Source organism: Chelon labrosus, assembly GCF_963514085.1.
Source record: "Chelon labrosus genome assembly, chromosome: 15".
Taxonomy (NCBI): domain Eukaryota; kingdom Metazoa; phylum Chordata; class Actinopteri; order Mugiliformes; family Mugilidae; genus Chelon; species Chelon labrosus.
Window position 1 is genome coordinate 16443327 of NC_140348.1, and position 14789 is coordinate 16458115.

The window sequence follows — 14789 nt, forward strand, 5'->3', positions numbered from 1 at the left end:
CATCCCAAAAATTTAATGTTCTGATATCTAGTGCTTGTATTGTTTTTATTAGGCTAGTTTTATCCTTACATAAAGCCTATGGGTTTATCAAGAGTAAAAATGAAGGTGCAACTTCGCCATTTTATCAGTAGATGGCGACAAATCTTACATTTGGATGTTGCTTTTTGAGTTTTTGATAGTGTGGACATTTTCACATAATTGAATAAAGAAATGGTAATTGCGTCTCAAATAGTCATAAAGCCTAAATATAGCTTGAGAGATACATTGCGGTGTGTGCAAAGTGCACACCAGCGCCCACTGATTCTCAATAAAGTGCAAAAATAACTTTTACACATTTTCCAAGCGAGTGTTTTAGTTATTTGTGTAACTTCTTTTGTTTCACTCAGGGGACGTTGGTTAACTTTTTGCAGTTTCTGGTTGTGACTCATGTGGTTTCTCGGCTTCAACTGGTAGGCTGGGGTAAATGTTCAGGATATTACACAGCGGAGATGGGCGGAGAGCTAATGGTCTTCGGTGTCTCCCTCAGACTGCCAACCGCACAATGACAGAGTCCGTCCAGTAGAGCAACATGTCACATTCTGGATATTTTATATGGATTTTCATCTCCTTATGGGGTATGTTCTTTCTTTCAATATTTCTTTTTTTCTTTTTTTCTTTCTTTCTGTCTGTCTCATAAATCATCTGTAATACTTGCAGGAATAATTGCGGGCAATGTGAGGACTCTACCTCATGTGACAAAGTACCAAACAGTGATACCTCAGAAGCTGAAGGATTCGTCTGTTATTAACGACGATGCTGTACCGAAGGTAACACAAACTCTATACTGTACTTTCATCAGATTGCTAAAAAAAAAAAAAAAAAAACCCTTGCAGAATGCATTCTCAGTCACTTCTGCTCCTTGTGTGTGAATAGAAATACCCTGATGTACTCCAGTACTCTGTGATGATTGCAGGAACAAACTACACTCTGCACTTGGAAAAGAACAAGTGAGAAAAATGTCATTTTAGTGTATCCATTTACATTTTTTACTGACATACACTATATTATTGACATACAGTTCTTTCTTTTTTCAGAGATCTTTTGGGGAAAAACTTTTCTGTGACATACTATTCTGACCAGGGCACACAAGTCTCCAATACATCTGATCATGGGGTATGTAGTTTTCATTTTTTCATGTATTAGTTGCCTATATGAGTAATGTATTCTTGATCTATCAAAATGTAGTATTAAATTAAAATTTTTGTATGTGGGCTTGATAATCGTGCTGAATTACCACTGTTGTATAATGGATAATTATTTCACATGCTTAAATGGATTAAGGGCAGGATATCCTGTGCCACCTACCTTATGTGTCATTTAATCTCCGGTGCAAGATCTTTTTTTAGTAGATAGATAGATAGATAGGTTTTATTCATCACATGCACAGTTATACATAGTACAATGCACAGTGAAATGTATGCCGGTAGTATGTGATTATTTGTTGTTTCTTTGTCTGTTTAAGTGTTAAATATAAGAACAATGTATTGTAAAATGCAGATCCTCCACTGAGAAGTTCGGTCTTGAAATTTGACCTATACACATTGTTATAGTATTTCTAAAATAGGTGATTTCATGTATATTTTACCATGAATTCCTAAGAATCGTCACCTACAAAGTCATGGCAGGGACATCGGGAGCAATGTCATTTCAAAATATGACAAAAAAGTTTCTCAACTTTAAAGTTCCCGATAATGAGATCTGACATCACACACAGTGTTGTTATGTGGAAGCGGAACTGACATATAAGGTCAATTGTGTCTTCCGCTCTGACCAGGACACGTACCCTTTATGTACAATACATTTTCCTCAGAAAATAATTTCCATTTGTGATTTTTGGAAGTTTAGGTCTTTGATTCTGTTATAAATGATGGATGTCTGTTCAGGTTCACTGCTACTACCATGGACACATTGTGGGAGTGGAAGACTCCTCCGCCAGCATTGGACTGTGCTCAGGCATAAAGTGAGTAATGCTGCTTGCAATTGTTCTTTCATGTTTTAGCTCTTATGGCAAAAAGGATTAAAAAAAGCTTCCTTTAAAGGAACAACAGATTCAATTAAGCCCACAATGATATGGTACTCAAAGTCTGCTGCTGTGACTCATGACCATGTGCGTCCAAACCAAAGAGAAGCATTTGTGTCCTCATTCAGAAAGGCTGCATGCAGCTCTGCGAACCTGTAACCAAGTCATGCAGACCTCTGTTCTCATGTTAAAACTGGCTTTTGTCTGCATGTTAGTGTCAATAATGTGAACAGGGAAGCGTAAACAAAGGTAGTCATCTGTTTGAGAATTAGATATGCTGTCCCCTTCAAAGTTTTTGTTTCGCTCCGCAGGGGGTTTATAAGTCTCCAGGACCAGATGTACCTCATTGAACCTCTGGCCGGTGCTGAAGCGGGAGAACAGGGTGACGGAGAGACCTCTGAAGCTCACAGTGTTGAGGGTCTCCATGCCGTTTACAACTACAAGCACCTGAGAAGGAAGAGGAGCTCCTGTTCCCATGGAAACACGACCACTTTCTACGACCATGGAGCTCGTCCGTCTGGACTGTTCCAGCTCAGCAGTCTGGTAAAGACACTCAACATGGTCACATACAGTGTTTGAAGACTACAGCTGATGTATTTGGACTGCTGACAGTTCTGTGCCAGTGATTCTGTGCCTGCATCAGATTCATGATATAAGAACACTTTTTCTATTATAGCTTGAAAATATATCAACATCAGAGATAAAACTTCATCAAATTTCCGTTCAATATTCAATATAATGATCTGAGATGAAAGGAAATGTGTAAATTAAGAGGGACATGGTTTAAAATTAGACAAGAGACTGAGAGCTATTACAGGCCAATGTTTCTGCAGCTGAATTAATAGCTATTGGCCTCAATATGCAAATGTGTTTTACATGTTTTAATGCAAAAGGTTTGTATCAAAATAGTTCATAGGATCCTAGTCACACATATTTTGATGCTATAGCATGAATTTGTACATGAAAACACAGTTGATTATTGAGTATATTGTCTACATAAAACGTGGGTGTAACTGAACAGATGCATAGACACACACATTTCATATTGTTAATATCCTCCACTTTTATGTGTTACTCAGAAAAGCAGAGCCCAGATTAAAAGTCATCCAGGAAAACCCAGGACTGTGGAGCTGGTTTTGGTGGTCGACAACACAGAGGTTCGATTTCTTATATTTCTATCTCAAACTGAGACTTTTACGCTTGAAATACTATTTATTACATTACTAATTTTTTTATTATTTCGTTTAGTATAAGAAGTTTGTCAGAAGAAAGACAATGGAGGACAGAGCACTTGAAATAGCAAACCATGTGGACAAGGTACGTTTCTTCATAGTCCGTCAGCTAAAGTGCTCAAGCCGGTTCGATTTTTCCTCTGCAGGCTTCATCACTCTGGATTGAATGCAAGAAATGTGTCCTGATATTTTGTTCTTTACTGACTGGAATCTGACCAATAGAAGAAAGGGAGAGTTCTATCGCTGTGAAAATCTAACTTAAACTGTGAATCTTCACACCTAAGACGAACATTTTCACACATATCCCACAATCCTCCTCACGTACTCTGAGAGTAGGACAAGTATGAATGCATCACTGGACAAGCAAGACTCAACAGTGGTTTCCTGTCTCTGAATATAGGTTCTGTGGCAGCATTATGCGTTTGACACACATTCACAAATACCGATTAGATATATTTCACGTTTCTTTTTCGGGTGCTTTGCAGATTATGCTAACTCGCTGTTCTGTTTCAGTTGTATCGCCCTGTGGGTGTACGTGTGATGCTGGTCGGTCTGGAGATCTGGTCATACAAAGATCAAATAGAGGTCAGCACTAATCCTGAGACCACCCTCGGACGCTTTTTAGAGTGGCGTCAGCGGAGCCTGCTGCCGAGGATCAAACACGACAACGCACAGTTCATAACGTAAGATGCTGCTATTTTAATTCTCCAGTAAAAAGACAGTGTCAGTTTGTTTAAGCTGTCAGAGCGGATGTGTAAATGTTCAAACATCAAACAAGTCTCTTCTTTATACAGTGGTGTGGATTTTGATGGCTCCACTGTTGGCTTAGCAAACACCAATGCAATGTGCACATCTAACTCCGGGGCTGTCAATGAGGTAATCATACTTCAATATTTACATACTTTGAAAACATTTCAGCGCAGAACAGGTAGAAATTAAAAATAAATGAAAGAGAATTGTGTGATCTCAGATCTCAATTTTAACCCGCTTTTGTCTACCATGCACACAGGACCATAACACTAACTCAGTAGGAGTGGCCTCCACTATTGCACATGAGATGGGTCACAACCTGGGCTTGTCCCATGATACTGATAACTGTGTATGTGGCTCCTTGACATCTAAAAAAGGCTGCATCATGGCTGAGAGTGTTGGGTAAGCTCAGTTTGTCACCTGCACGTAAACCAAACTGACAACTCTTAAATTCAGAGTAAACATCTTCCTTCTCTTATGTTGTTGTTGCTGTCTCTTCTTCTAGTTTTGTGTATCCAGAGCAGTTCAGCAGCTGCAGTCAGCAGCAGCTCAGCAGGTTCTTGGAGGAGATCAACCCTGCCTGTCTGCTGGATACTCCCTCCACTGATCGCATCTTTGGGGGGCCAGTGTGTGGAAATGCCTTCCTAGAGCCGGGAGAGGAGTGTGACTGTGGCACCGTACAGGTTTGTGCATGCCATGTTAAAAAAAATGCACCATATTACTTAAGCAAAGCACACAAAGCAGTTGTAATATTCTACTGTACTGTCTGCCACGTAGGAATGCAAGAATCCCTGCTGCAATGCCACCACCTGCAAACTGAATGCAGGAGCTCAATGTGCAGAGGGAGAGTGCTGCCACAAATGCCAAGTAAGTACTACTCACTGTGTCCTCTCTAGAGTGAGTGGAGTCACACTGATGCTAATTATGTGATCACCTAACTAGATGCAGTCTGACTACGCCGTCTGGCTGGTTATGTGTGAGAGTATGTATTTCAGTAGCCGGTACATCACCATCTGTGTTTCTCTCCGCTCTTCAGCTGAAGCCGACAGGCAGCGTCTGCCGACCAAAGGAAGGAGACTGCGACCTGGCAGAGTACTGCACTGGTTTCTCTGCCGCCTGTCCCACTGACGCCTACACCCAAAATGGCTTGTCCTGCAACCGTGGAAAAGGATATTGCTACAATGGACAGTGTCCTTCACGACAGGAACACTGCAAGAGACTTTGGGGACCAGGTATAACAAGTGTAAATTTGGTTTGAATGTGCTACGACCCTGATATATCAAGACTCATCAGGAAATCTTCTGTATAATTCTTGTCAGATGCTGATGTAGCTTCAGATTCTTGTTTCAACCTGCATGGAAACTGCAGAAGGACACTGTTTGGTCAGAAATGTTCCAGCCGGTATGTAGCTGTAAAAGCCAAAACTGCACAATAATAGCACATATTTATTGTTGTTTATTTATTTTTTTTACATTTGTGCTTGTGGTATTTGGGTCACAGAGATCAAGCCTGCGGGACTCTTTTCTGCTCTGGAGGATGGGAATTCCCAGTGACATCCAGGAAGTCCTTTTACAACGCAGGAAATGGAGAAATATGCAATGAGGCTACTATGAACCCTGTAGACAATTACCCTGCGGATCTGGGAAAGGTACCCACTGGCACCAAGTGTGGCAACAACATGGTAAGAGATCTGAAGTTGACAGTTGACATTTACAAAACCTCACTGCATCAGTGTTGAACACAAAGTCTGTGTTTGTCTTTTAGGTATGCTATAATCAACGGTGTCAAGAGATCAAGAACATAAAAGTGTATGGAACAAATGACTGCTCCGCCAAATGCAACAACCGCGGGGTGAGAACTTTGTTAAACTTTCAACACTTTAAAGTGCCATGGAGCCGGGACGGCGTAATTGACTGTGATTTCTGACAGGTCTGCAACCATGAGGGCAAGTGTCACTGCAACCCAGGGTGGGCTCCGCCTTTCTGTAACGTGCAGCATTCAGAACTGCCCGAAGGTATCGTACTTGTTTTGTCAGTCTTCATATGCACATGTACACACCAACAGTCAAGCTTGACCTGTAACGACCGCGATTTACACATGGCTGGATTAGATTTCTCATGGACCCTAAAACAATCGTGCTCTGTTCTGATGAGCACAAACAGACAATGATGTAATGGAATTTCCCTATTAGTCTGTACAAACGTAGTTACGATGTTACAGTGCATTTTGTTTCCTGAGCAGGTGACGTGTGTTCTTACATGTCCATCCTTGAGAAACAAAGGTATTTCAACATAATTCGTTGAAATTAAATGAAATTGTGTGTCTGTTTTTGTAGAGTCAAGTTTGATTGTGCTGATTGTGTCACTGGTGGTTGGCTTCCTTCTGCTTTTGGCCCTGGTCATTGCGAGTTTGATGTGCTGCCTCAAGAAAAAGAGACCTGCAAAGAGGTACAGAAATAAGTACAGATGTCTTTCATCTCTTGTTATACCATTACGTGCATCAAGACATAAAGAACATCCTCATCTTGCCCATTATCTACAGCTACTGAGTCTTTTTTTTTTCTTTCCAGATGCCTCCCATCCACCTCAGGACAATTCAACCCTCTGTTTCGGTCAAGCAGCACACGAGGCAGCCCTCGTCTTGGGTCCACACACATCAGCCAGCCTACATTTTTGGAGTCTTCTGCCACTCAAGCCTGTAAACCCCTCTTCTCTGCTCCTGTCAGACCACAAACTGCAGGACCAAAGCCTAGCAGAGCAGCTCCAGCAGTGAGTTTGCACTTCAGTCCAACAGCTTCAGCACCAAAGTCTGCTTTAGTGATGACACTGCATGAGTTAGTTATTTTTATCTATGGCTACAAATGGATGTGTGGTTTGTATTTAAAACCAATTTATTGAGGGTATTTTCGATGAAACCACATTTAAAGCTACAAAACATCTGCTGAAGTGTCTCTGAGCCACACACTGACAACCAGGGCAAATAACAAAGCTTTTGCTTCCGCTTATTTCTCTTTTCTGTCTTTACAGCCACCCAAAAAAGAGCCAGGGGTACCTCAGCCGTCAGTGATTCAACAGGTAACCTGCTCTGATGTTTTGTCTCTCTTAAAAGTAAAAGTATTTATACCGGTATGTTTTGTAGTAGTCCTTACTGCATTTCATTGAGCAAATGTATGTTATTATTTAGGTCGTAAGGCCGTTCATGCAGCCACCAAGTGTCTCAAGGAAGCCAATCTACACTGAGGTAATATAACATGTCTTGTTTTCTTTTTACGGACATTCATTGTAAGTTAGTTATTAAGATAATGTACTAAGTTTTGTCATAACTGTTTTTGTCAGACTAAGCCTCTACCTCCATCTAGACCTCTGCCACCACTTACAACCAAACCTGTAAGTAACACTATAAGCCATCTAACCCCTGTATTTGCATTCAAAAAGCTGATTGTTCTTGCCTTTGCTGCTTGTTTGACTTATAATCATCCTCTCTCTAAGATCATGAAGCCAAAGCCACCAATGCCTCCAGTGAAGCCGAAACCCTCTACAGTACAGTCTTCACTGCCACACACTCAGCTGGTATGTATTCAGAAAGCAGCCTGAGTCAACCAGACTAACCTAAATCTATTAAATCTCAGCAGCCGACATCCAGACATTCTTAAGGCATTCACGTTTATAAAGACGTCTGTGGTTTTGGGCATTGTCCCAACATAGCCATGTAATGAGTAACCAGTGGCTCAGTGTTAGGGAGTTGGTAAGCTCATAAAAGTCTCCTGACTATCTCTGAATAGTTAAAGAGACTGAAATAAACATATAAGACAGAGTTTGGAAAATGCATTGTGGTTAAGGAAGCTCATTTGAATGTGCTGATGGTGTTGTGTTTCTTCGTTTTTCTAGCTTGGAGGGAGGGCTGCCCTGATCCCCCCCAGCAGGCCCAGATGACAGAGAGACTAATTCGTCATGGCGTAAACATTGAGATCCTCTCACAGAGGACATTGTCTTTGTCCCACCTAGACGGACCAAGAAGATCTTCTCAGGAGACGCTTGTCTGTTTTCAAAAGTGGAAACCAGATCCACCGACGGATCAGCAACATTAAGTGACAGAGCTTTTCTGTCAACTGCGGTCTCCCTGGGGATTGCCACTGTCTGTGTCTTGCTTATATAGGCCTTCAGTATGCTGATGAAAACCTGAAGCCATGATAAACACACTTCTGTGCTTTATGGATGACGAATGGCTAAACTGCCATGATGATTTTTTAAGGGAAATGTCTCACTGCCTTGATCCTGAGATATGTGAAAACCACAAGGCAACTGCACTATCCATGCTGTGTTTTTTACTTACTGTTTACTAACTTCCCTCATGGTTTTGGTACTTTCTTTATGAGAAATAATGTTGTTAAGGGAGTTTAAATTGTGGCACTTTATGTTATTGTTTTTAATGAAGGAAAAATTACAAAACAGTTTTTTCTTTTCCGTTTTTGTACTAACCTATGTATGATTGACTTGGTAGGACTGAATTATTACATGCTGTTTTGTATTGACTTGATACATGTTGATTGTAATTCTTCAAGGGATTTTATATTGCTTATTCTATGCAGCAGACATGATTGCAGGGTCCTTCATTGATTTGTCCTGCAAACTCTGAACTCAGAATGTTTTTATTTATTGAGATTTACTTTTTTGCGTGTAAAACTGAAGCTTACAATAAAAAAAACTTTAAATCGATGTTTTTGGACGTGTTTCTCCGTTTTCCCATCCGGACTCCATAATCTGCGTTGCCATGGCCAACCAGCGGTCGCCTGGCAACGCTTCAAACACCACCGTATTTCAGGGAAGCTAACAAGCTAGCTGGGTAAAAGTGTTTTTAAAAGTGTTTAGAAACAGATGTTACTTTAAGAATAATGGACAGAGAACTGAACGAAGAGGAGCTGCAGGATCTGTTCGCATGGATAGACAAAATACCTCTGTCTCGGCCCAAAAGAAACATCACAAGAGACTTCAGCGACGGAGGTAAGTAAACTTAGCCTTTGATTATGCTAGCAGCCCTCCGAGAAGAGCTAAACTAACTAGCAGCAGCAGTAATAAGATCTCATTTTAATTAGTCGCGTAGCTCTCCAGCCACAATAAGCTTGTTTGGCTGTTTGCGTGTTTAAATGTGCGTGTTTGTTTGTTTATTTACCTGTGAACTGACTGGCTGTCTCTCTGCAGTGATGGCTGCTGAGGTTGTAAAATATTTCTTCCCAAAGCTTGTTGATCTGCACAACTATATCCCTGCAAACTCCACACAGCAGAAGCTCAGTAACTGGAGCCTCCTCAACAGGCAAGACACCAGACATTATTTCATATATTTATTTCTTTATTCAATTCGCACATGGACCTGATTGGTTCTCATGGACTGAAAGTTATTGGATTTGGATTTGAGAGCATATGCGACAGCTCCCAAATGAAAGTGTTGTCAGAATTTGGCTTCCTTACACATATACTCCAGAATGACCTACAACACAAGTTAATACTGCTTTAGCAGAAATAACATTGCTTAAGTTTGTGCTATTCAGTGCAACTTTATAAACACAAACTTTTGCTGGGCCTCTGCATCTGGTCGTGAGAACTAGTCCAACATACTCCCACTCACCCTCTCTCCCTAGACTCTGATATGGCACCTAGCCAGCTACAGATTTATGGGACGCCGCTGTAAACACATTGGACCCTATTGTGTTTAACATCACCATCGGTTAAATCACATGCAATCTGCTGCTCCTATTGGGACATGTTTTTTTTTTGCTTTATAAAAATGTGCTTTTCTCCTCTTCTTAGGAAGGTCTTTTCCAAGCTGGACTTTCATGTGCCTGAGGAGACACTGAAGAAGATTGTGCTGAGCACTTCAGGAGCGATAGTGCCTGTATTGAATACCCTCAGGGAGAAGATAGACAAGAAACTGGAGCACAGCTCAGAAAACATACTGGTGTGTGCTGAGGCATGTTATTATAAGTCACTATTAGTCAGTGTGAATGCCAGTTATCTACAGGATATTACTGTGTTCCTTCCTCCATGAGCATTTTGACTATATTTTGACCTGCTTTTCTTTTTAATCTAGGATCTGGAATATTATGACGCCAGGCATCAGGAGAAGCCTCATGCAGGTAGAGTCTGTTCTTGTATTAACGCAAACCTCAAATTAATAATTAGAGGAAACTGCAAGTGTCATATATGACCTTAAATCACAAGACAGTGATTAAGATCTAGTTGGAAGTTACAAAACTATCATTACACCAGTGTAACCAAGGGGACTGAGAAACTGCTGAATTAAGATGAATGTGATGACTGTGTTCTGACCTTACGTCTTGCGCAGGATGTATCCCTATGGAGAATATTAGCTGACACAGTCTGTCTGTAACCCCGACAGCAGCTACACTGACTGAAATTTGCCTTTTTTTAGCACAAGGAGGGAAGTGAGTGTAATTTTAGACTTTTTCTAATGGTCCTGGATTTGCTGGTCAGGGGACAAAATCGGCATATCAAACACACCCTGAGGTGGTTTTTGTGTTTAAGGGGAAACAGTGCAGGATACAGGATGCACTGATACATTTAAATTTTCACTTCAGTACCATGTCTTCTTTCAGACTGGTAGAAGGAACATGTACACATTACAAATACACATTTAAGTATATATTTTAACACATTTTGTCTATTGAAAAAGTATACAAATTAGTGTCTGTTATATTTTGTCATATTTAAAGATACAATTTTAGAAAACTTGAAATACAAGAAATTGTCAAAGTTATGTTTTGTAACTGTGAATATGTGTTCACAGTAAAAATGAATGGGATTTTATTATACATGTGATTTCTCAAAACTTTTTTTCTCTCATATCAGATCACCAAACTTTCCAGCTGCTTTCCAATGCACAGTATAATGTGTAGGTGTTTACTGAGGGGTTTGATCATATATCTTTCATTGCCTGAATAATATTATATTTTATTCCTAAGACCATGGAACAACATGCTTAATAACAGTATTTTCTGATTTATGAAATGACAAAAACTCGACTCTCATTATTCAACTAAATGAAAAGAATTTTGAACCTGACAGTGTTGTTATTGTACTGAAATTGTATGCACAATTCTTATGTACCTCATTTCCACAACGTGTTACACAAATATAATTGTCTTAATGAAAGTAATCAACTGGGGACATTTTATGGAGATATCTTGAAATTTTAAGAGAACTGTTTAGTGACTGCTGTCAGTGCTGATTCTACCACTGAAGTGAGGTTTTCCCAAGATCTTTTCTGTGTCTTCTCTTGCCTGCTTTGATATCACCAGCGTGTGTGTCCTGCTCACAGCCCCACAGATAGGAATGACCACACAGAGACACAAATACACCTCCATTTGAAGGCAACAGGCAGAACTGATTAGAAAAATGCCACAGCCTTAAGGGAGTGAATCGGTGATAAGCGTCTCTTCCGTTTCCCACACCTAATCCGTCCCTGAAACTACCCTGCAAAGCTGACCTCAAGCCAGCGCCTCCTCCCTCTGGTCTTTCCTCTTCCATCTACACCCCATTCACTATCAGACATAGTGCTCAGGTCCTCATATCAGTTCCCAACATCGCCAGATGGCCTTTATCGCTGGTCTGAGCTCAGCACTGCTGACTTAAAGCCTGATTTTTCTCTTTCTCTATCTTCTAATCTCACTTTCTTGTTTTCTCTCTTTCCGATTGTGGTCATTGCCCATTTGCCTCCAGTCCTAATCTCTTTACCTTAGCTGTGTCGAGGTGATTTATCAGATGAATCCCTGAAGGTTTTTTTTTAACAGCCAGTATGTTCTGTTCACAATTGAGTTGGAGAAATGGTATATTTTTGTTTTGTTCAGAAATCCATCAGACGGAAGCAAGACTTCTGGCACAGATGGCAGAGGTGAAAAACGATGAAAAAAACAAACAGAAAAACAGGTATCACCAAAATGTTGCCTTTAATTTGAATTAAACTAATCAGCCTCAGTGTTTTTTTAATAGTGATAATGTGTCTTTTTGTTTTTATTGTACAGTAAACTGCAGCACGCAGTAAAGATTTACTCAGACATGGACCCTACTTTCAGAATAATCCTGCAGGAAAAGGAACAAGCTGTCATGGCTTTGCAGGAGACGGTGGAGGTGCGCGCGCGCACACACACACACACACACACACACACACTAGAACGCGGGGAACATTTTGCTGACTCGTACAACATCTGCAAACAAAAGCGTCTTCCATTTCCACGTCCTGTAGGGTAAGAGCCTTGTCATACAGGCACACCACCTGAAATGTTGTTGCAGATGAGTGTGCGAGTGAGTCTGGGTGAGACAAAGAAAGAGGGAGTGAGATTTAAAATGGTGCGATGCATGTGAGTCATTCCCTGTGTCAGCAGCGGTCAGTGAGTCAGGATCTGCTCAGCGGATACTGCAACCTTTTTTTTCCACATCTGGATGTGAAGAAAAAAAGGAAAATAATGACACAAACGTGCAACTTCTCCTTCCACCACATTAGGAAGTACTCAGCAGTAACACAATTCGCAGTTTTAGAAAGAAGCCTCCTGTAGCTAAACCTTTTGCATCTTTGTGTGTAGATCCTACAGATGAAAGTGAACAGGCTGGAGCATCTGGTTCACTTGAAGGACATGCGCATTGAAGATCTGACGAGGCATCTGGAGACGTACAAAGCAAAAGGCAATGCGCGCTGATACAAACTTGTACACCGACTAGATGTAACGCACACACAGAAGTTCTGGGGTATAACCTTAGAAACATCAACGCCAGTAAACCCTCACTTTGTCAGGGAAAATGATGAGCTCATATAAAGATCTAAGGATTTTTCTACAGGCTACAATGAATTACACATGTTGAAATGCAGCAGTGGGCTGCTAGGTAGTAAAGTGTGGTTTACTTTAGTCGCTGTTGAAATCAGTTACGTCATTCATAAAAGAGAAGGATAGCATCCTTTTACGTCTTATCTATGGATAACATGACTTGTTGAATATGAATAGTTGCTTCTTTGTGAGGAGTGTAAAGCATGTGTTTTTCATGTGTTTATGTATCTACAGTTTTCTTTACTGACTGTCAAGCGCTCAATAAAGCAGCTGACCGCTTTGATGTTCCAAATTGTCTCGCTGAGAAAGAACAGAGTCTAGCACTTAAGCGGAGGAGAGATCTGAAGTTTCGCCATAAAACGACTTACGCAAACAAAATTATGCAGCGTTAGCTTTATTAACTGTAGCTGTCATTTCCTACAATGTCTAAAACTACATCAGTCATTTGTATAGAAATTCTGCAGAAAGGTGTAAATGTGAAAATGGGTCAAATATAGAAGGTGGTTATTAGTGACATCACTTCCCACTCTTTCAAGCGCCGGGTTTCAGAGCAAAGGCGACGACAAAGCTGAGAGATTACCAAATATAGCCAAGTACTTCTCAAAAAACTGACCGCAGCCAGTTGTGTTTCAGCGTGTCAGTGTTTGTCCCTACTGTATGTTGTCTTTGCTGGTGTAGAATAACTGGAGAGAGGCGACGCGCTGAGCTGTATCAGGAGCGGCTGATGTCTTCCAGCTGCCTGTTGCTGTGTTCTGTTGTGGTCGCTTTCACGTCCCACAATTAAGCCCTACTATCCAGTCTGTAGCAAAATAACAGTAAGGTAAAAAATATATTACATCTGTAGATAGATGGATCTGCATGCAAAACTTTACTTAAAAACAAAACTTTAGTATTATTAGAAAAAAGAACTTTATGTGTGTAATGTACATTTTCTGTATAAATCTATATCCTAACAGTGTTTTAGTATGACCCACATAACATTATGACCTAATACTGTGTTGGTTCCCCTTTTGCCACTAAACCCTTGACCTGGATTCTCCTAGACCTCTGAAGATGTGCAGCAGATCCTGTAAGTCCTGCAATTTGCACGGTGGGGTCTCAATGGATCAATGTCCAGTACATCCCACAAATCCTCAATTTGATTGAGACCTGGGGAATTTTGAGGCAATAAGTTAACACCTCGAACTTATTGTTGTGCTCCTCAAACTATTCCTGAACCATTATTATTGTGTTTGTTTTTGTGGCAGGGAGCATGATCCCGCTGAAAGAGGCCACAACGAATCAGGGTACAGCATTTTCATGAAAGGGTGTACATAGTCTGCAACAATGCTTAGATAGATGATACTTGTCAAAGTAATATCCGCATGAATGGTGGGACCCAAGGTCTCCCTACAGAACAGTTATTGCTTATGGGAGACTTTAAACAAGAATGCAGCTGTAATCGAAGCAGCAGAAGCAGACATACTTTTAGTCTCTAGTATGAGTTAAGCTCCACAAACAGTGAATCCCGCTATTCCCTCAATGCAGCTTAAAGCATACTGTATCTCACTGCCCATGAACTCTTTCCCCCGAGGTTTTTAATGCAGGCTTTACGTATGCTTCCACATGTTTGGCGCCATTACCCTACAGGGCTAGTGACTGTGGGGCTGCAGGGACATTTATTTCTTACTGGCATTTTGATGTCAGGATGATTTCATTCAATAAAGGTTTTTTGCTGAAGATGAAGAACCTTTGTACCAAACAAAACAATAAGTTAATGTTAATATTTTTCAAAAGATATATTTTTTACCACTGACTCCTGTTTTACGACCGTCTGAAAGGGCTTTCGTGAAGCAGTATGTGTTCAGATAAGAGTATAAACTATAGCTTCCTCTGCTTTAAACTCTCCAGCTCCTTTCCCTCAAAGCGGACAGAT

At 40.7% G+C, this 14789-nt stretch overlaps 2 protein-coding genes across 2 annotated transcripts; both read left to right on the forward strand.

Moving 5' to 3' along the window:
• Positions 1 to 541: 541 nt before the first annotated feature.
• Positions 542 to 8796, forward strand: adam8a (ADAM metallopeptidase domain 8a; the record flags this gene model as incomplete). Its single annotated transcript, XM_084562268.1, is given in 26 exon segments — positions 542 to 559; positions 563 to 614; positions 697 to 806; positions 913 to 986; positions 1074 to 1152; positions 1923 to 1999; positions 2371 to 2602; positions 3139 to 3216; positions 3308 to 3376; positions 3805 to 3974; positions 4086 to 4167; positions 4301 to 4443; positions 4547 to 4724; positions 4819 to 4908; positions 5078 to 5273; positions 5361 to 5442; positions 5542 to 5722; positions 5806 to 5892; positions 5971 to 6055; positions 6377 to 6488; positions 6611 to 6809; positions 7068 to 7115; positions 7225 to 7281; positions 7377 to 7427; positions 7530 to 7610; positions 7929 to 8796. Coding segments are annotated over 26 exon segments (2676 nt in total). The 3' UTR covers positions 7974 to 8796.
• Positions 8794 to 13717, forward strand: spef1 (sperm flagellar 1). Its single transcript, XM_084562267.1, has 7 exons — positions 8794 to 9041; positions 9240 to 9351; positions 9846 to 9993; positions 10126 to 10171; positions 11903 to 11981; positions 12077 to 12182; positions 12635 to 13717. Exons 1-7 carry the CDS (start codon positions 8933 to 8935, stop codon positions 12746 to 12748), a joined length of 714 nt encoding a protein of 237 aa, XP_084418393.1. The 5' UTR covers positions 8794 to 8932; the 3' UTR covers positions 12749 to 13717.
• Positions 13718 to 14789: the final 1072 nt, after the last annotated feature.

Coding starts and splice junctions, on each gene's coding strand:
- spef1 (XM_084562267.1), top strand. CDS start 8,933: ATGGACAGAGAACTGAACGAAGAGGAGCTGCAGGATCTGTTCGCATGG. Junction 9,352..9,845: donor AACTGGAGCCTCCTCAACAG/GCAAGACACCAG, acceptor TCCTCTTCTTAG/GAAGGTCTTTTCCAAGCTGG. Junction 11,982..12,076: donor AAAAACAAACAGAAAAACAG/GTATCACCAAAA, acceptor TTTATTGTACAG/TAAACTGCAGCACGCAGTAA.